The sequence below is a fragment of the Apus apus genome, chromosome 5 (assembly GCF_020740795.1).
Source record: "Apus apus isolate bApuApu2 chromosome 5, bApuApu2.pri.cur, whole genome shotgun sequence".
NCBI classification, from domain to species: domain Eukaryota; kingdom Metazoa; phylum Chordata; class Aves; order Apodiformes; family Apodidae; genus Apus; species Apus apus.
Window position 1 is genome coordinate 580706 of NC_067286.1, and position 21235 is coordinate 601940.

Sequence of the window (21235 nt, forward strand, 5' to 3'; positions counted from 1 at the left end):
CTTGAAGAAGGAAGAGCAATCGTTCAAATGTTTAATGAGCTCCCACCTTCCAAACAGAAGGAAAATTTGTAGAAAGGCAGAAACACACGAACAAACACATGAAAACATTTTTAAACTCAACGTATTTTACAGAGATAAGAAAAATCTGCCTGTGCCTCCAGGAGGGCAGGCACTCCTGCACAATCAAGTCAGGGCTAGATCAGTTCTACAGCTCAACCTGCAGAATAGACAACAGATGGACAAACCAGCCCAGGCAGCATCTACACATCACTGGTACTGCCTGAATCCCAAGAGCTCAGTCTCCTCCCTACAATCCTAACACAGGACAAACTAGGACACTGCTCCAGAGCCAAGAGGTAGACTGGACTGGACAAAGGCTCCAAATATCAGAACAAACTTGGAGCTGGACAGATCCCACTGATGGGACCCAATGGCTTGGACTCTGCTGCCCCACAACATCTACAGCCAAGCGCAGGGATCTTTGTGACAAAAGCCTTTCTGACCCTGGCCACCTGGTTAATTATGACAGGTTATCTGGTTAACCAGAAGCAGGACTGTACTGTCTGTGGTCTGGGAGGGGTTCCAGGAAACTGACAGAAATCCAAGGTGAATGCTGTGCAGGGCTGAAGTAAATGAGGGTGGAAGTTCCAGTCGTGTTAATTTAGAAAATACACATCATTGTTTTATCCAAGAGCTCTGTAAATCAGCCCAGCACAAAACCAACATGCTGTCTGGAGAACAACCACACCAGGAAAGACTATACAAGGAGGCCAAGGCCTCAGGTGAGTGAAAGATAAAAGGCAAACTGGATTGGAAAAGGATTTAGGAAATTCCTCCTTCTCCTCAGAGGCCTCTGCTGTTATGAAAACTTGAGGCCCACACCAAGCATCCTGGATATCTACCAGCTCTTGGCCAAGATTCCTGAACTAACAGCACCCCCATGCTGGTGAGGAGCAGCCTGAACTCCTAGGAGACTAAAACGAGGGAATATCCAGCCTGGCTTGAGTCCTGTGTGTGGATCCAGTGAATCATCTGGGAGGCTGGAGCAGGTGCTGGTGGATCAGGCTGACTGCTCTCCGCAGGTAGTGGTGGCCAAGGGGCACCCTGCAGAGAACAGCAGAGATCTCCTCCTCCCTGGGAAAGATAAAGCCATCAGATGTGCTGGAGAGGACACAGACCACTGAATTCCCCATCCCTGGCTCTCAAACTGACCCCGTTGGGAGTGGTTCTTTCTGTGCAACTCACCCAATATTCCCAATTTGCTTGTGGACAGTGAAGGGCAGGGAATCAGAGGGGTAACTGGCTGAGAGAGACAGGGTCAGCTCAAACTTTGCAAAGGCTGTGGAAGCAGAGAACAGAAGCTTCACTCTGCATGGGAAAGAAACAAACAAAAAAATCAACACAAAGCACTCAGATGTACTGCTGCTGCCTTTGGGTTGGGGTCCAGAGGTGAAAACAAGGGATGTGAGTGAGGCAACAAGCTCTGTAACTTCTGAGGACTTCCAGCAGAAACCATAAGCTCATAAATAAGGTTTAAAACCTTCCCACTCCAACAGTTAGAATACAAAACCCCAGCTTGCCTCACAGAAAAAGTTAACACACACAGAGTTCACAGAACCTCTCAAAAATTGTGGGGGAATATAGATTAATAATAAAAAAGTGTGTTTTCTAGTTAACATAAAATATTCCTAGGGAGCTTAAGTTCTCTGAAGTTTTAAGTAGGACTGTTTTACCTCTGATCCCATAATTCTAAGACTGTTTCCATAAACCAGGTCATTCCCAGGTAAACCTCTAACCATTTGCAGCTTCCTGAGCACAGGCTGCCCCTGCATCTGTTTGGTGGCTGAACTAGACACTGTTTGTGTGGGACTTCTGGCCTTGCAAAGAGGACTGAAGAACTGGAACAACCCAAGGGAGGAGCATCAAAGCAGGCAGGGCAGGAGTAACTGGGCAGATCCTTGTTCAGGATACACATCCATGAGGGAGGACAAGGGGAAGGAGGATTTCTTATGTTCCACTGGGACATGCCACAGAGTCAGGAAGTAGGATAAGAAAATGAAAACTAAAACCCAACAACTTTAGTTTAAGTTCATTTCTTCTTCAACAACTGATTCTGCTAGTAGCAAACAGAAGATTCATTAGAAGATGAAAAGTAACAAAGCACTGAGCTGCAGGTAAACTCCTGGCTCTGCTTCCTTTACACTCTAGTTAGAAGTAAGAGTCAAGTCAAACAGGGAAGCAGTGAGGAAGGAGAGGTTACATGATAGTGAGGAAGTGGCTGAATTCAAGGACAGCTTCATTTCCATGCATGTGGATATTACAGTGCAATTGCATTAAGACACATTAGGTCATTATTAAAAATAGTGGCATTAAATCTCAATTTCAAGAAAACCAAATGTCAAGTATTTCAGTTTTGGTTCTGATTATCTAGAGACTCTCTGAAGGACAAACTCCAGCTGAAGTTACTCACGTTGTGTCACTGATGTCTGTCTTCAGAAGATTGAATTTTCCACCCCATCTCTCCAGAAACTCAATCTCCTCTCCCAAGATCTTGCAGCGACTCACCACCAGGGAGATGTCCTGAAGAACCTAAGTGGGCAATCAGGAAAGCAAGCACATTGGCACTTGGGCTAGCAAACTGTGTGACACCTGAACAAGCAGTTTATGCCAAAAAGTATAGATATTAAAGTGAAAACGAAATTGTACAGACATGACAAATGAATACATTCTGTGCCCCAAGCCTCTCCCTTCAGCTTTCCCAGCAGGAACACTGACATGCAGGAACACCAGGTTGGGCTGGGCAGTTTAGGCCATTAATTGTTTAGAAGCACAAGGACATTCAGCTCAAATCTCTAATTTCTACTAGTAGGAAAAAAAAAGGATGTTAAGAAGCCACCAGGCCAGGCAGACATTAATGCAGCAAACAAGGGAGAAACCACAGCTTTCAGGACTCTTGCCTTCAGGGGCAGGTACTTCCCCTCACACCTCAGAATATTCCTTGAAGCAGATTTTGATTTGCACTGATGAAACATTCACTAAGATGTTGTCAGTGTCAGCCCTATTCTCTGTGCCAGAAAAGAGTTATTGTTTTTCCAGAGCCTTACAGGCTATCCTGGAATGTTACCTGGGGCAAGTGGTACAGTGTGGGACACTTCTCCTGCCAGCACCCCTGACTTTCAATGAACTGGAAGATGAGTCTCTGGACTAAACATGAAGAAGGTGGGGCATTTTCCTCTGTAACACAAAAGAAAAACATGTTGCCAGGAATCCTTTCAAAGCCAGACAGTGGGATTAGCAGATAAACCAGGAATTTACAGGTTTTGCCAAGCACAGATTATCAGGGCAGTGACTTTCAAGCTACTGAAAAATAATCTTACCATCCAGGAGAGATTCAAAGCTCAGGCTAACTATCTTCCTGGAAGGGTCTTCACCAAAAACATCACCATCTGTGAAGGGAAAAAACCCACACAGTGGTGATTTTCATACTCAGTTCTGGAGTTGCAGCTCTTCCTCTTCAGAAACAGCCACTCATTACATACTTTCTGAATTTTCCTAGAAACCCACTCATAAAAACACATTCAAAGCCACTTCTCTCAGCTTACAGGCTCCTGCTGTGGCATGTTTTCTGTTTCCTGTTAGCAGGTCTTCACAAATCCAGAGACCTCAGGTTTCTGTTCTGTAACTATTTAACCTGTCCAGTTCATCAAACAGAAACCCACCTGTTTTGTGACTTACCTATTGGGGGTCCAAACACCACTGTGAGTTCCAGAGCATCATAAAGAAAACTAAAGACTGCCTGCTGCTGGCTCCATTCTGTCAGCTCCCACTCCATGAAGCTAGAAAGGGGTTGAAAAACAAACACCATCACCCCGAGTGTCAACCAACCCACCACCAAAGTGTCTGAGGACAAAGCTCAGAGCATCATGTGCACTTGCAGCTATTTAGCACCTCATGTACCTACAGGATTTCCACTTTTCAACAAAATGTAAGAGTCTGTTGGGAACACAAGCAGAACACTGCATGAATGGTCACCTTGGTGCTGGAGGAGAGCTGGATACAGCCTGAATGCAAAGGGTCACTGCAAAGCTGTTAATAGGAGACCAGTGCATCTCACAGGGAAGTTCATGGTGGCCTTATTGCCCATCCTAGGCTGTGAGGAGACTGGATTTCCCAAATCAAGTAAGGAAAAAAAAACCAAAACCATTTCTATATGATTGTGAAGCCCCAGAACTAGCTGATAAACCTGAAGGTCTTTCCCTTACTCGTATTTCTCCAGGTGTTCCTGGCAGCTCTTTTCTCTTTCCTTCAGCAGGTTCATCTGCACAAGCATCTGCTCATTCTCAGCCTCCAGATCTGCCAGCTCTCTGCAAAGACAAACCAGCCACGTGAGATCTACCACACTGGTTAGAAAAACACCAGCCCTCCAAACCTGAAGGTGCACATGTTATTTCAGGTCTTCAGATCCCCTCTGCCATCTTACCTTTGAAGTTCCTCTTCTTGGGCTTTGAGGCTTTCCAATTCTATGAGAAAGGGGTAAAAGGTGAGGGAGAAGAGCAAAGCAAGCCCTAACCTGCTCTTAACAACAGGAAAGACCTCAACATGAAGGGACTCCTGGATACAGATATGCAGTCAGCAAAGGTAATTACTGAACAATTAAATGCTCAATATGCCAGCACACACTCTCCAACTGACACTGCACCAAGTTCTAAATCCCTTTTTTCCAGGGGAAAAGCAGCCCTTTTTGTACTTAAACATCTCTGTAATTAGGTCTGTCCCATGTGGACAAGAAAGCAGTAAAGTTTGCATCCATATCACAATTAATAAATCAAGGAGGAGACTGAGTATCACCCTCTCCAGAATTTAAGCAACAAAACAAGAAGTGCCATCTGGCTGGTCCCATTACCTTCCTGTAGATTTTTCCCTTCTGCCATTTCACCAGTGCTGTCTGCTTCCCATTCTTCCCTGTCAGAATCTATGGGAGAGAAGTATCAGGTCTCTGCAGAACTCCCATGCAGTCCTTAGATCCCATTTGATTTGCCTGTGGGTTCTACACATCTTAGCATTTCAAAGTTAACTAAGAAACATGTACAAGAAGCCAGAAGGGTATCTACCAAAAACCTCAAAAAGGAACTAACAAGAGGGAAAACTCCTTTCATTGCATTATTTCAAAGCTGCTGCTGTTCAATTTGGTTTCTACTGAAGGGATTGGAAGAAAATTCAGTTGGAAGAAATGAAAATACACAGAGCACTGTCCTGCAGCAATGCCAAGTACTGACTGCAGCTTCTGAACCACCCAGCCCTGGTGCTGAGAGCAGGACAGTCTTGGAGTGCAGAGCTTGGTCTGCAGGATTGCTGCCAAGTTTGGAGACACATACCTGCTTCCAGGGCACCAAAGCAGCTCTCTGCCTCCTCCAGCAATTCACCCAGCTTCTCCATCCTTGACTGCAGCTTTTCATGTTGTTCCTAAGATGGGAACATTGTGTTCAAGTCAATGACATTTTGAAAAAGCTGAATTGTCTTCTGGGGCCACCATGTGGATCTTTGCATGCTGAGAAACTAATTAAAGCAGCTGGTACCATCTCTCATTAGAATGAAGAGGCAGGCTGGCAAACACCAAGACAGCAGCCATGCCTAAGAAAGCACTAGAACTTAACAGTGTATCTTCCTAATGACTTTACTTATGAAGGGATAAGGCATGGAAATACATAAATTCCCAAAGCTTTTAACACATCCACATTTCTGATACCCATCACAATGCATCACTTCTGCATTTCCTTGCTAGCTCCTAATCCTGACATCACTACAGCAGAAACCAGTCACTTCTGGTGGCTTTTCCTTGCACACTCCCATTTCTCACCATTAATTTAATGGTCAAAACCCTTAGGCAGAAGGTTCCTGCAGTGTAAGGGCCAGAAGGTCACTGTCCCAATGTGGTTTACATTTGCATATAAATGAAAGGGAAGCACATTAAAGAAGAAGGAGACTTCCCAGAGCTCGCACACTTACACACAGTTATCAGGCCCCTAAGCTTGGCAAAGACAGACAAAACATGGCAGAAGTTGCTGGTTTCAGAGGTAGCCCCTGGCATGGTACCTGGGCACTCTGCAGCAGTCTGCTGTACAGTGTGGCCTTCTCCTCGTGAGCCAAGATTTTACTCTCCTTGATGAAGCAGGATTTCATTTTGTTCAGTTCTGCTCCAAAGTTCTTCAGCTGCAATGAAGGGAAAACAGAAAAGAAAGTGAATGGGAACATGCAATAAAAGGCTGTTCAGTTGCCCCCCTTAGGCCCTTCTCTGCTCCTCCCAATATCTCCTTGCTCTAGGACCTGTACTATGTGACACTTGCAAATGAAATCCAGTTTAGAACTGGACACTCTCTGGCAATTCAGGTGCAGTTGCTGACTGAAGTAACTGACTTTCTTTACTCAGCTGGGGAGCTGCACAGGTAACTGAAGAGATGCTTTTACCAAAACCCAGAGCACCTGCTGTGAGTACCTCTCCTGTCCCTCCCCCAGAGGTTTCAGACTTGCCTTCTCAAGTTTCTCCTCCCTTTCCTCAAGTAACCTGAATTAACAACCTGAATTAACAACCTGAATTATCAAGGTTTCTCTTTCATAGCAACATATTCCCTTGAATGTATTTTAAAGGGCACAAATCTTTGCATCCTCCTGACACTTTGGAAGTTCTCAGAGCAGTTTTCCATTCAGAAAATATTTTGTCTTGTATCACCCACCTGCCTGCTGTTATTCTGGGACAACTCTGGTTCTTATTTTACTTGAATACAGTAATTAACATTACTTCTTCATTCTGTATAAACAACATTATCTCTTCATGCAGTATTACCTCTTCATCTGAGCAGGTTCTCATTACTTCCCAGAAGCTCCTATTCACATTCACCAGGAGCTGATCCTGGACATTTGCATATGGTTTTAACCTGAAATATGAAGTAAGAAGTTGAAAGTCCTGTTGGAACTGCACCGAGCAGGTAAAGCAGCATGTTGGTATTTACACAGTTCATTCCCCTTTTCTAATTAAAAAAATAAAATGTAAATATTTTCATTTAGCTGGGTCAGACCCTCTAAACCTTGATAGAATGGGGGCTCTTTGCTGAACTCTAGCACATGATGCCAAGTTCATTTCCTAGGTGGAATTTTCCAGGGCTGACCAGGAGGTGGGGAGCTCGAGAGCCCAAGGACTAGAAGTGGTGCTAATGAGGCTGGAAAAAATCTTACTACTGATTTTGAATTTTATCATAAAACTTAATTTTGCATGTAAATTGTCAAAGGCAGAATGAATCAGACCAGAAGTGTCCTTCAGATAAGGAAATAAATCATGATAACTGTATCTCAATCTAAGAAACCCTGGAAGATTGGAACAGACCACAGGTCGTGTGAGGATTCTGCTGTCAGTGTTTGATCATTTTTGATACAATTTGAAAAGTTCAACCCTTTTGATGTACAACTGAAACACTCTGTTAGTAACAGGTAAATTACTTGAGGAAAATGAAACTTTAATTATCTCCATAGCCCCTCCCCAAGAGTTAGCCCTGCACTGTCTAACTCTGTAACTAACTGGCTGCCAGCATCAAGTAGGTTAACTACATATTTTTTATTTTCCCTATTTGTGATGTATTAACTCTCTTCAGGCCCCGTTGCCACCAGAGCTGGGAAGTGAAGTTACTACTGTGTCCTGTGACTGAAAAACCCACTCACTCTTCTATCTTCTGAGCAAGGGCCTGGCAATCTTCCTCATAAATGCGCAGCTTGGGGCGGTACACGTAGTGGCTGTAGAGGAGGTCTGCTGGGGTGGGGGCTGCACTGGCTGCACACTGGGGAAACACAGAGGGAAGAGGGGTGAGGAGAAAGAGAAGTGTATTTTTCAGAAGCAGCAGCAGATGCAGAAAGCAGGAGAAGGCCTGGCAGCTCGATTTTTGCAGAAGAGGATTCTTGCCCTGGCCTTCTGCAAGCTGACAAGACAAGGCCTGCAGGCACAGCCTTTGTTTCCAAGGAGATAAAATATTCATTATGATTTAAAAAAAAACCCCAAACAACAAGGAAAAAAACCCACCAAACAAACATGACAAAACCCACAAGAATATAACTGAAGGTCAATGCCATGAGGCAGATCAAAGGGCAGACACTCACAATGACCGGAACGTGGCTGTGCCGGGGCTTCTGAATGGGGACATGGACTTCCAGGAGTGTGAAGAACTCCCCGACTGTGATCACACCATCCTGAAGTTTCTGGGAGGAGGAGGCAAAACGCAGAGATAAGCACATTGCTCAGGCCAGGAGGCTGGCTTGGGTACATGCAGAAAGGTGTCTGAGGAGAAGCCCCATACCTCCCGTAAGGTGTCCTCACACACGCTGTCTGTGAGCAGCTGGGACTCCAGCTGGCTGCTGGGCTGAGCTAGCAGGGAGGAAAAAGGGGGGATATTGCTGGGTTAATAATATTCTCATGGAAATACCAACTTAAGCTGATTAGCTCTAGATAAAAAAGCAGTTTTAATGTAGAGTTTGTCCCTTATGGGTGTTCCCAGTGCTGAACGAAGACAGCAAATAACTGGGACAAACACAGAGGACTAGAGTGAGGATCTAATGCAAAATGAAATCAGTGTCTGCGCAGTCATGGAATGACAGAATTCACCTTTTATGGGAGGAGAGGCACAGGTGAGGGACTAAAAAGCAATAAAACTGAGGGAGAGACTCCAGCCAGCCCACAGAGGGTATCCTATGCAGACAGAGACTGAGCTCTGGAGGTAAAACCACAATATCCCAGTTCTGAGCCAACCAGGGCAGGTTTCTCAGGCAAAGGGAAGAGCCCAACTACTGGAGAAGGCAAATTCTTCCCTGGCTGCTGGAGCCCAAAGGTGGAACTGGCTTTGTAACAGAGGAAGGATGCTGCTCACCAGATGACTGGCAGATTTCTGCCTCATCGTTAAGTATCAGCTGATTAGCAAGAGCTAATTAAACCTAGGGGCTGAATCTGCACAGAGCTCTGTCCCAGCAGAGCACTCTGAGGAGATTTTTTTCCACACAATTTGAGACCATTCCCACAAAGTTGTACTTGTTAGTTTGGTGTCAGCCTTCACAGAATCCAGAGAGCTGCTGTTGCTGGCATGAGTAGAGTCAGGGCTTTTAGCTGAGACATTTGGGGGATCTTCACCTCCATGAACTTCTACTTGGCTTTGAGACACTGCCCCAGAAGTCACCTAATAATGGCAAGTTAAAAAAAAATAGGTTATATGAAACAACACAAGAGGAAGTGGAGCAGAAGTTCATTGTAGCTGTTTCCTGACAGTCAGAATTGTTTCATTTTACTTTCAACACATTTTATATCTCATCAGCAGGACAAGCCAGCACATCCTTCATTTCTCAGCCACCACAGCACTCCCTTCCAGCTCTTGGAGCTAGAAACTTTCTACTGCTGATTTACAGACTCATTTTTAAGGTGAGATGAAGGCTCCATATTTGCACATATTTTCTTGATTCAGCTGCAACTTGTGCTGTCTATAAAAAAAGCTAATTTAATCAAACATCCATGTTTGGATTTTAAATAATTGCTCCAGGCCTTACTCTATCTTTACTCTGTACCTAGACAACAACAACTAGCAAATGGTTCAGTTCAGAGGACTAAGAGCGTTTAGTCAAGAAAGGATTAAAAGGATACTATGGGGAAAATGATCTCCCACCCCCAAATTCCAGCAGAAGTGCTGTTAGTGTTCACTGTGTCCTTCTAATGAGTGAATAGGCTCACCTGCAAGTCTTGGGAGGCCTCACCATCCAAAGTTTCGTCCCTCCTGGGCTTCTTTGGACTTTGAAGATCCTCTTCATCCTCTTCCAAAGCTCTTTTTGTGTTGCTGTAAGTTTTTGTCTCTTCTAATAGATTTTTTCCATTGTGGGAGATTTGGGGTTTGCTTATCTCATTGCCAGCATTTTCCACGAGTTCAGTGCTTACAGACTCGTTTGAGTCCATTTCATCCAGGCAGACAGGAAGGAATTCTTCTGCTATGAACTGTGAAGGGCTGAAGTTCTGCCTGCCAGGCTTGTGGCCACCTGGGATTTCACCAGCATGTGCCCTTACTTCTGAAACTGGTGCTCCCTCTTTGTCTGAAGATTGTGCATTTGTGTCTTGTGCACTAGAAACAGGAGGATTTCTTCTGCTTGGTAATTTAGGCTGGAAGAAACCTAGGGGGATGTTTATTCCTTGATATTTATCCTTAATTGCTATGCCTAAATTTGCACCTATGGGGGCAGCTCCAGGCTCAAGACATGTGTTCTCCTGGTCTTTGCTAGAAGGGAAATTATTTGGTTCATTTACAGTATTTTTTCCTAACCTCAAGGTATCCTCTGGCTGAGCTGGTGGTTTGGGCAACTGGTCAGACAAGGCAGTTTCAGAAACTGAGAACACTGCAGATTTCCTCCTCATGTTTTTCAGTTTGGAATAAATTTTTAAAATCCCAGATACTTCAGGTGAAAGAGCAGGATCTATTTCATCTCTTGGATTGTCACTGACCACAAGTTGTTTAGTTTGTTCAGAGTTTATGTGAAAGTCTTTTGGAGGTGCCTCCCCCTCTGCTGACAGCCCCTCGTTTTCCTCTGATTCCATGTTAGGAGCTGGAACAAGGTTTGCTCCAGCCAAGCTGAAATCTGCAGCTAGATCTTCATGTCTAGATGGACCATCTTTCAATCCCTGGTCTCTCCAAGCACCACATGCATCTGGAGGACCCATCAGAGAACCTGGCTGCTCGCTGGGAAGCAAGACATGGGACACCAAATCACCCCTTTCTTCACCGCAATCCGTGGGCCCATTTCTTGGAAGCTTGTAAGACACACTCTTTGCACTCAGGTTTTCTGGAGGTAGGAGAACCTGCTGACTGTTTAGAGGGACAGAGTGAGCCCTGGGAAGGGCAGGACCCTGTGGTGCCTGCACATCCATAGTCTCTTCTGGAGGCAGGACAGAACACATGGAATCTGGTGGTGTGCCACTGGGGTCTTGGGTAGCTCCTTTCCCTCTGTCCCTTCCCAGCGCTGTGGCTGAGGGAGCAGAGTGGGGGATGCTGGACTTATCCACAGACTTTGCAGGACAGTCACCATTCAGGTCTTGTGTGTGTGGGGAATCAATCTCAGCTCTGCAAGATGACAGTGATGCACCACGCAAGCCTGGCTGCTGAGTGCCCTTAGATGACACTTCTTGGTTCTCCAATCCATTGACATTGTCATTAACAGCAACTGTGTGAGATGCAGTGATTTCCATGTCGTCGTGGCTGGGGTTGAACACAAGGGTTTTATCAGCAGGAAGGGCAGGAATGGGCTGTCTGTCCTGCACAGGGACTGCACACCTGGGGGCAGCTGTCTGAGCTGTAGTCATCTCCATGTCCTCAGCCACAGTAAAAATGACAGTTTTGTTTCCTGGAACAGCCTCCAGGCCAACCTGCTGACCCAGGTTTAACCTCTCCTCACACAAGACTCTTTCAGTCCTTTCAGCAGAGTCAGCCTGGGTCATTTCCATGTCAGCCTGGGTCATTTCCATGTCAGCCTGGTAGCTCGTGAACATGATGGTGGCTGTGAGAGGAGCAGAGCAGTGGGGCTGCCTGCCCTGCAGAGACCTTCCCTCCAAAGCTGCAGCCTGGGGTCTGGTGAGCTCCATCTCATCCAGAGCCAATGTAGTAGCGTTGCCATCTGCAAGGGCTCCCCATCCAGCCTCCTGAGCCAGGTTTGGTTTAGCATCACATACAACTTTTGTGGCAGTTCTGTCAGCAGAGCAGGGCCTGGTGGTGTCTGTGTCAGCCTGGCTGCTTGTGACCATAACAGTCCTGAGGGGATGAGCTGAAGAGCCAGTGTGAGGTCCTCCCTCCTTTTGTGAGACAACTTCATGGCCAATGGCAGCCGTGTGGCTCTCTGTGATCTCCATGTCATTGTTGTCATCACTCAGTGAAAATAAAACAGTCTTCTCCCCCTTCAAGCTCTTCCTCCCAGTCCTTTCAGCCATGCCAAGCATCCTGTGGGATGCAGCCTTTGCCAGAGACTTAGCAGTTGCAACAGTGTCGAGTCTACTTATTTCCATGTCATCATTGAAGGTAAAAATACAAGTTTTATCTCCAGAAATTAAGGGTGTGTCATCATTTGAGTTTTTACACTGCAAAATTATTTTGTTCTCAGCTGAAACTGTGTGACTTTTGGTGATGTCCATATCAGCATCTTCTGAAAATATGGTTGTTTTCTCACCTGCAAAAGGCAGATGAGTTAAACCAGTCATGGTTAACATTTTCTTGCCAGATACCAAGGAGTGCATGTGGCACTCAGCCTGTTCCTGACTAGTTATTGTGATCCCTTTTTTTAAGGACATTATTGTATTTTCATCTTGAACAAGGTGCCCAGGTGCTGCTTTTCTTTCAGATAAAGCAGTGCTGGTGTGATCAGGAACCATCACAGCACAGTTTCCAGTCAAGTCCATGTTTTCACCAGAGGGAAACACAACTGACTTTTCTAAACACGAAGGCAACTGGGAGCTTCTCTTCTGTGCTTCAGACCTTTGGGCTGCTAAGGGCTCCCCAGCAGCCCTCCAGTGCAGGCCACCAAGAGAGGGAGGGTTTGTGGCATCTTCTTCTGAAGAATCTGCTTTACCCATGAAAAGATCTCCCTCAGAACCCACTCGAGTTGGCAATACTTTACTTAATACCTTCATAGCATGTGTCTTCTCCTGCCTGTCTGAGTTTTGGCAGCCTGCATTTATTCCTAACATTGTTCCAGGTTGTTCATTGCCTTTCATCCCAGAGGGAGCAGGCTTATTACTGGCAATAAATGGGCCATTTGAAGCCAAAGGATGAACAGTTTGCTCATTTGTGCTCATTTTCAAATCCCCACATTCTGTTGCTGCAGCCTGACTTGTGATACCTACACTAGCAAACTGCAAGGTCTGGTGTTGCAGCTGCTTGGATGTGACAGTATGTTGATTATAATTACTCTTGTAGTCTTGTACTCTATGAATAGCAGCAACATCAGAGGGAGCAGGATGAGTTGTGGTTATGTCCATGTTTGGATCACCTGGAAACATGCCCATTTTGTTATTTGTGCAGGAAACGGAAGCATTTTGGGTTCTCTCTTTATAGTTCTTCTCCATAACCAGGCTTCTTCTGCTGTTCCTGTCAACAATGGTCACCTCAAGGTTTTCCTTCTCCATATCTAAAGGATTTGTGCCTTCCCTGACATTTGTGTTCTGGTTCATTCCTGGAATTAATTTACAAAGCATTTGTTTTGCTTCTGCAGTTCCCCCCTTGCTTTGGTCATCAATGACAACAGCATGGCATTTAGTTATTTCCATTTCTTCCTGTTCCTTTACACTGGGAGACGTGGATCTGCCATCAAGAAAACGAGGTTTGCAGGTGACAGAGGTGACCACTCCAGCAGGAGGCTGATTCTCAACATCCTCTCCCTCATCCTTGACAACACAGGTTTTAGTCAAGTCCATGTCTTCTCCTGAGAAGATCACTGTCTTCTCACCTGGCAGAGAACCAAGCTGGGAGTTTGCTAGGCTGGGCTGGAGCCGACTCTGGGAAACACCCACAGACACTGAATGTGTGTGGGGATGGAACCCAACATTTGCTGATGCAGTTCTGTGATCTCGGGTCACTTTTTCACCTGATTCATCTGAACCTGAGGGTGGCTCAGATGCACTATTTTTATATGCCACAGAAGCTGGGAGATCTGAAGATGTCAGACTCGTGGTGTCCCTAGCACCATGTGCTGAACGTCTGGTTTCTGCCAGCACAGAGTTTGCATTCACTGGCTTTTCACAAGTTCTATGATGAGAGCTGCTCGTTTCTTTGGCACCGTCATTACAGATTATATCTGTGTAATTCCCAGTAATTTCCATGTCATCATATTTAGAACAAACAACAGCTTTATCACCTCGGAAGACAGTCTCAGAAGAGATGGATCCTGGGATGGCAGACCTTGCTCTGGCCTCTTGTTTGGCAGCTCGCAGCACCGTGGGGTCTCGTCTGTCTTCAAGAGTCACTGGTTCTTTGTCTGCACAGACCTGGGGGTCCTGCTGAGCAATTAAGTGCTGATTAGGTGCTCTCTTTAAGGCAGAATTATCTGTGGATGGTAAATCCTTTTTCAAGTTCAGGCTTTGATTCCCAGCGCTGGAGAAGGGAAAAGACACTTTTGCAGTGTGGCTGGTTGTCATATCCATCCCATCATCTCCAAACGCCTGAGTAACATCTGCACATGGCAACAGCTCTGCTGGAGCTTCCCAGGCCCCAGCCAAGGCAGCTCCCTGGCACTGGGTCATTTCCATTCCATCCTCTTGCTCCCTGAAGACTTTTGTGACATTGCAGGTGTCCAGAGGCTCGTGGGAATACGCAGATCCCACCTCTGCTGGTGCCGCGGCTTGTGAGGGCACAAAGAAAACATTCTCCTTCTCAGGCCCCTCAGCAGGATGGGGTGCTGGCTTGTTTGACTTCAAGCTCATCAAAAATTGATTGAAATCTATTTTTTTTACAGCAGTAGCATCTTCCTTCTGTTCAAGAGATGGACACGAGTGGTTTGTAGGGTCAGAGAAAAAGCGAAACCCTTGACTATCTTCTGCCTTCCCATGGCTGGGGTTTAACCCAGCCAGGAAGGAGCTGATGTCTACTTTCTCCGTGGGGTCAGCTTGGCTGTTCTTCAGGTTCCGAGCGATCACTGCGGTGTGACTCGCTGTCATATCCATCTCATTTCCTTCTGAGAAGAGGAGGGTGGTGTCGTGCCTGTTTGCTCTTTGAACGGCCTTGTCTGCCTCCTGCCACTGAGAAGAAAAAGTGAGGAAGAAGTTCCAGTCAGTGACACTTCCCACCAATGACACGAGGGCTCATTCCACTGAAAACAAAAGTCACCTCATGCAGCCCTAAGGTTCTGGCTCTACCTTTACATCTTTTTTCAGAAAAACAAAATAAAATTCTTGATTCCAGCCCTGGATAAGCAATAACACCTTTGAGAGAAGGACAACTTAGTTACTAGATTTCATTATTAAATTATCATCTTTGAATGTTTTTTTTGGAAGAATGTGTCTCAGTTTTACTGTTGGGCAAGACTTCATTCCTAGCCATACAGTGGTAAGCATGGAAGAGTGACTGACTCCCATGGATCAGTATTCCCTGCACCTCTCCCTGACTCCTATGGATCAGTATTCCCTGGACATCTCCAGTGGGGTTGTCACCTTTCACCCCCTGCAGAGACCTTGCCCAGTTTGTCACGTGTGCCCCACAGCAGCCACACCAAGGTGGGTGTTTTCAAAGACTTTTCCTCCACTGACAAGGGAGATTTTAGTCTCTTTAACAGAGAGGATTTAATTTTAAAGCTCTGGGGAAAAAAAAAAAAAACAACAACATGATATAATCCTCTATTTTAATGAAATATAATGAATATATTGATTAAGAACAGCCCCGTGTTTACTTCATATATGCTATTTTATAAATGCAAGAACTAAAATACACTAGAAGCAGCACAACCATATACACTACCCAAAAATCTGACCTTTCCACCCCCATGGTATCCATCTTCTAATCCACACTGGATTTGAACGGTTCTCTTTGTTTTTAACACTCATTAACAAGAGCTAACACGTGTCTTTAAGCCATATCTTTAAACTCAGCATAAAAGCCAGAAGCCATTGCAGCAAGGGAGACTGTTGTGACAGTTAACACCACAGTGCCAGAACGTGAGCTCTCAAGCATGACACACTCCAGGATTTCTGTGCCTGGCAAGGTCTTAGCTAAGAATTTTGTGTTTTATCACTTGATTGAACTGAAGAAATTCAGTTACTTTTCATGCTAATCATTGCAATTTGTCTAAAGCTTTTGAACAGCAGGAGCACAGTGTCCATGTGTGCACAGCCTTTCTACCCTGGGAGGAAAAAGCACACAAGCAGAGAGTGAAACACAAGGAACAAAACCCAAACATCACCAGACCTCTCTGCATCATAAGCTCCTTTGCATAATCTCAGACAGAATTGAAATTGGAGGAACTAGCCCAGTTACTGGAAAGTTAGCAAGCAATTTGAGTAGCAAGAGGTATCAACAGTGCAGTGCCCAGCATTTTAGGAAAATACTTCCAAATATAGAAGACTGGCTTCCAGGGGAATGTTATGTGAACACAAGGATTTGGTTTTCAGGCAGTTGAATTACATTCCTCATCTTTACCACACAAATTATTTGCATGTATTTTGGACACTGTTACTTTCAGCACCCAAGGAATAAAAAGCCTTCCCATACCTCAGTCTGCTGCACCAGTGCCTGGATGGGGGCATGAAGCAAAGTGTTCATCCCTGCCAGGAGAAAAGGAAACATTCAGTTTGTTGCCCTGTTTTCCTAATATTTTATCCACTGAGCTGAAGATCCATGTGCTCATTTTACAAACACCACTCAGTAAGTAAGTACAATTACAAACAAATATATATTCCTGAAAAATATTTTCAGTACTCCCCTCAGCAAGTGGCAGAGACAGTGCTTGAAACAGCTCAGGGGACAAAGTCATGCTCAGGGAGACTGTTGTAGACATGTTACAGTTATTCCAAGGGGATCCACAGCTCTGAACACAATCATTCTGTTATGACATCTACTTCCAAACTCACCTGTGATCTCACAGGGAACAGCTTCAGAGTCTTCATTTCTACAAAAGGTGAGTTAGGAACAGTTTGTTAAAAGATTTCAGAACAGAAGGGCTGCACCAATAAACTGAAAAGGCAGAGAATTCTGGTGCAGAGCTCACGTGGGCCTGGGCAGCAGAGACCAAAAACTATTCACTCCTCTGCAGAGGATTCTAATTGGAGTTGCCTCCTTATTTTCCCAAGGGATTCTCTCATTTAATCGTGCCACAAGCTACTGTTCAGCACACAGGTGGCATTTTAATGCCTCAATGACAAGTAAAAAAATAGAAAAGATTAATTCTTTATTTTTAACTCAGATCTTTCACTTTTAGTTCTTCCTTTGTCTCTGGGAAACCAAAGCTGTGTTCCTAAAGCCTGAAATCATTTCTCTGTCAAACAAAAAGCCAGATACAATCTCCACCTTGTGAGGGTTTCTGTCTAACTTTTAATAGTTTCTGCTGTTTTATTGGTTGCTCTTTCAAGACCAAGAAACCCTGACTTGATTAGATAAACATATATATGTGCATGTGTGCACAGTCACATATATATCTGTTACTATATTGTGTTGATGCCTTTAGTAGCAAGAGTTAATTAACTACAGCTGTACAGAAGTTGTTTCCTTGCTATATATTTTACATGTAAGAAATTTCCCTTCACACACAGAAATTGTCTAAATCTGTTGTTTTCCTTACCAGGTCATTTTGATTTTTAAAATCCCATCACTGTGTTTTACCTAGACAAGAACTCTGAGACCAGACTAACACTTTATCTACCTCTGAGGGAAAAAGTTCTGATAATAAAAGACTGAAAACTGTGTCTATCAGGTATGTGAACTGCCACTGCTTTCCTGGAAAACACTCCCAGGCAATCAGCTTTGGAAGGAAGCAGTTCCAAGACAAGAGTTGTTCAATTTTTCAGGAAGCCACTGTCTTTCTCTACGTGACCAACACAGTTACATGCTCTTTTCACTGTATCCCTTGTTTCACCACAAGCACTGAGCAATTTTAGATCTAAATAAATACGTACATGGGGTCTCTTTGAGGAGCAACATTTGGAGGTTGCCTGCCATGTGAAGAGAAGTGTTTGCAGGACAGAGCTCTATGGGAATTGGAATTTTTTTGCAAACTTACTGATTATGAAAGACATCGTTCCCTGTGTCTCCTGCACCCTCTAAAAAGAAGAGAATTCTGGCATTACAATGTGACAAGCAAGACCAAAACATTCAGAGACAAGAGGCAACTGCACAGAAAATAATGTTATGAAGTTCTCACTCTTGATGTGCCTTCTTATTGTGGCAAAACCCCAGAGAAGTGACTTCTTCACCCCAGGACTTGAGGATGCATTAGCTTTTCAGAGTCTTCCTGGGTAATCTTTGACAAAGTGGATGTGACATCCTGCTCAGCCTTGTTCTGATCCAAATCCCCAAGGCACATTTTGTTCTAGGTGTATTTTGCCTAAAAAAATACTTCTTTTTTTTGAGCTACAAGGTCCACAGCACAGGTAACTAAAGGGTTTTCAGCCAGTCTGTGATAAACAGCTGACCATATTGTTCCTTAGCTGTGACTGACAAGCCTGACTTCTTAAATTCAGGCTAAAATCTTGTTGTTAATAGTCTGTGAGTCCTGCCAGGAGAATAAAAAGGAGTTTTACCTGTATTTTCTCTCTCTGATGTGTTATTCTTAAGATCTCGTGGGAAGACTCTGCAGCTAAGAACAAAAACAACATCAGGTTTTGAAAGCACAAGACCATCTGTTTCAAAGCAAGTTACAAAAAAAAAAAAAGGGTAAAAAACCCCACAACAAAGCAAAAAACCACAGCCCCAGTTTCAGTCTTTTCCACATGGTATGTTCTGAAATGAGATCTCAAAGCAAGAAGCACACTGAACCCAACCATATTTTCCAGCAAGAAGATGCAATTATCACACACCAGCTGGAAATCACTAAAATGAGAAACAAATTATGGGAACCAAAATGTAATGGGAAACAAAAAACTTCCTCATTACATTAAGTTCACTGAACTGTTGGGGTTTGTTGTTGGGTTTTTTTCCAGCCAGGAAGAGAAAATGAATCATGGCTCTCTTAGGGCTCCAAATCAACTCAGCATTACAAGTCATCAGCTCCTTGCAACCCTTTGTGACTCTTCAGGGGAGGCAGTTTTGGGGGTACCTGCAGCTCTGCCCCCTCCAGACCCCACTCACTTGATGGTGTCTGCAAAGCTGACCCGGCGGGAGTTTTTCCTGCGCTTCTCTGCGTGGATGTCCTGGCAACAAAGAACACAACAGCTGGACTCACACAGGCCTCTTCTTCCTCCACAAGCAGCAAACACAAACAAAACCACCCTCTAAATCCAATCATCTACAAGCCCAACGAGTAAACCAGATATTTAGCAACATCTTTAAACTCGTTTATACAGCTCTCCAGCTCCTCCTGCCAGACAGGCACCATCTCCCAGGGAGCAGGATCAAGAGCTCCCTGGGAGAACTGCCTGTTTCACACACAGGAAGCACAACACCAGCCCTGAGGACTTTTGTCTGGCATGCTGAGGAAGCCAGATGCAGCTGCTTAGCAGGAGAGTTGCAGGATTCTTTTTTATTTAGTTTTCTGTGACTGAAATGATAATAGCAATAATGGTTTGTCTCTATGGGAGAAAGGGGAGGATTCATGAGAGGATCCAAGTCCCCATTTTCCTACAGAAGTGCTCAAATGGTGTCACTGACTACATGATCATGCTAATGCAACACCACAGGGTGTGGAATGATATGACACGTGCTGGGAAGGCAACTCATCATCCCACTGCTGTGCAGTTGCCTGCAATGAGCTTCCCTAACTTCCTCAGCCAGGTTTGGAGCAGCCTGGGCTGGTGGGAGGTGTCCCTGCCCATGCAGGGGGGTTGGAACTGGATGAGCCTTGAGGTCTTGTCCAACCCAAACCATCCCATGACTCTATGAACAGCTCAGGCCCAAGACAGGAACACTGGTTGTTTAACAAAACACAAAGCAGTAACATACCCATCACATGGAAATCCCTACCAAAACCTGTAAAATACCTTTTTTTTTTTAAATTAAAAAAATCATGTCAGCAGCACGAGCAGCTATGAACCTTGTCACCCTCCTGCAGGTGCCAGCCTTGCATCCCATCATTGGGAACAGACACTGCACTTTGAATGGAGAATTCACACTCACCCAGTTTTGGGACAGATTTTGTGCATAAATATTTTGGGCTCATATTTAAAAGAGATTATTAGAGACTTTCTCACTGAAAGCTTCACAGGCTTAAAATGAGTCTTCAAGTTCTGTAGCCAGCAGCAGATGAATCACATACATCTGTGAGGTAACTCACACTTTAGACCCCAGAACACACCCTGGGGAAAAAAGGCATTTACAGAGAAATGCAAACTGACCAGGCCCAGAGTTACAATTTCTGAGAAGCAACAGACACTATAAACATGAAATATATTCTCTATGTATTTCTGGAAGAAAATGTATCTTTTTTAGCTTTTCCTTTAGATAAGATGGCAGACTGGTTTTTTTACAGATGTAAAACCATCTTCCTGACTATCCCAGTTTGTTCACTGCTGCATCAAACTTCCAATCAAATGGAGTTCAGCAGGAGCAGGTTATGCCTCTTAATCCCTGCTTATTCTTCTTTTCCTGAGAGGATAAACATTCTGATGTAAACCAGAAGTAGAATAAAAATTTGACAGATTTCTTACAACACTTAGGACACCAAACACTCTCCTCCTAAGCAGCCCCTGCAAGTGTTTGCACTATTCTAGTGACACGTTTTAATCAGCAACAAGTTGAGGAGCAAACTGAAGGTGTTGAAAGCCCCAGCGTGAAAGTACCTGTGTCAGCTCATTCCCATTTCCCAGCTCATCAAAAGGGTGTCGTGGAGCCTTTAAAATCTGAAAGAAAAGATAATATTTGAGAAGATCAGCTCCAACTACAGGAACTGATGACTTGGCTGGAGAGTTCTTCCCCTGTGATGAGAAAATGGTTCTTTTCACTGCTTCCCTTTCCTGCCTTCCCTCACTCACAGGGGTTGATTTTGAGTTACTCACAGAGGACAGTCGCTTCACTCTGATGTGCTCTGTATTATCACTGGGGGAGAAAAAACAGGGAAACAGGTGTTAGGGCAGAAACTTGAACCCAGATGTATTTTGTGAGCAGTACTGCTCCGTTTTTCAGGTTAACAAATTGGTTTCTCCATGATTTTTGCAAGTGTGAAATTAAACAAACAATCTCGCTTGGAATAGGTGGTTCATTCCAGCACTAGTTCCCAAAAATAAGCTTTGGAAAATTCAGCAGGTTGTCCTCCCAAACCCCCTGGTCAGTTGGTCTCCAGGCAACCCACTGCTATGGAAGTTCCTCAGACCTTTCCTACTAATGATCAAGGAAACTCCCTGTTCTTTGTCTTCCCAATGGAAAACGTGCTTCATGCAAGAGATGCTGGAGACCACACAGGGATTAAGGGAAGTTGTGCCTCTAAGTGACAATATTTGTACCACAATAAAATCCTCAGAAGCTTTCAACTTACTTTTCCATATTAGGGTCTGGATAGTTCTTGTCCATTTCTGAAGGATGTGCTTTTCCCATGAAACACAGTCCTG

General features: G+C 44.6%; 1 protein-coding gene across 1 annotated transcript; it reads right to left on the minus strand.

Annotated features, from left to right (window-relative positions):
* Window positions 1–17: 17 nt before the first annotated feature.
* KNL1 (kinetochore scaffold 1) lies at window positions 18–21221 on the minus strand. Its single transcript, XM_051621197.1, has 25 exons — window positions 21163–21221; window positions 20687–20726; window positions 20471–20530; window positions 18825–18886; window positions 18278–18333; window positions 17758–17797; window positions 16613–16650; window positions 16254–16306; window positions 9755–14788; window positions 9065–9209; window positions 8340–8407; window positions 8143–8241; window positions 7711–7826; window positions 6842–6932; window positions 6094–6210; window positions 5376–5463; window positions 4904–4972; window positions 4481–4520; window positions 4263–4364; window positions 3736–3836; window positions 3378–3446; window positions 3125–3234; window positions 2471–2589; window positions 1246–1368; window positions 18–1134 (listed from the first exon to the last, which is right to left on the minus strand). Exons 1-25 carry the CDS (start codon window positions 21219–21221, stop codon window positions 1029–1031), a joined length of 7005 nt encoding a protein of 2334 aa, XP_051477157.1. The 3' UTR covers window positions 18–1028.
* Between the last annotated feature and the right edge of the window lie 14 nt (window positions 21222–21235).

Coding starts and splice junctions, on each gene's coding strand:
- KNL1 (XM_051621197.1), bottom strand. CDS start 21,221: ATGGGAAAAGCACATCCTTCAGAAATGGACAAGAACTATCCAGACCCT. Junction 6,933..7,710: donor CTTGCTCAGAAGATAGAAGA/GTGAGTGGGTTT, acceptor TTCATATTTCAG/GTTAAAACCATATGCAAATG. Junction 4,365..4,480: donor CAAGAAGAGGAACTTCAAAG/GTAAGATGGCAG, acceptor TTGTCTTTGCAG/AGAGCTGGCAGATCTGGAGG.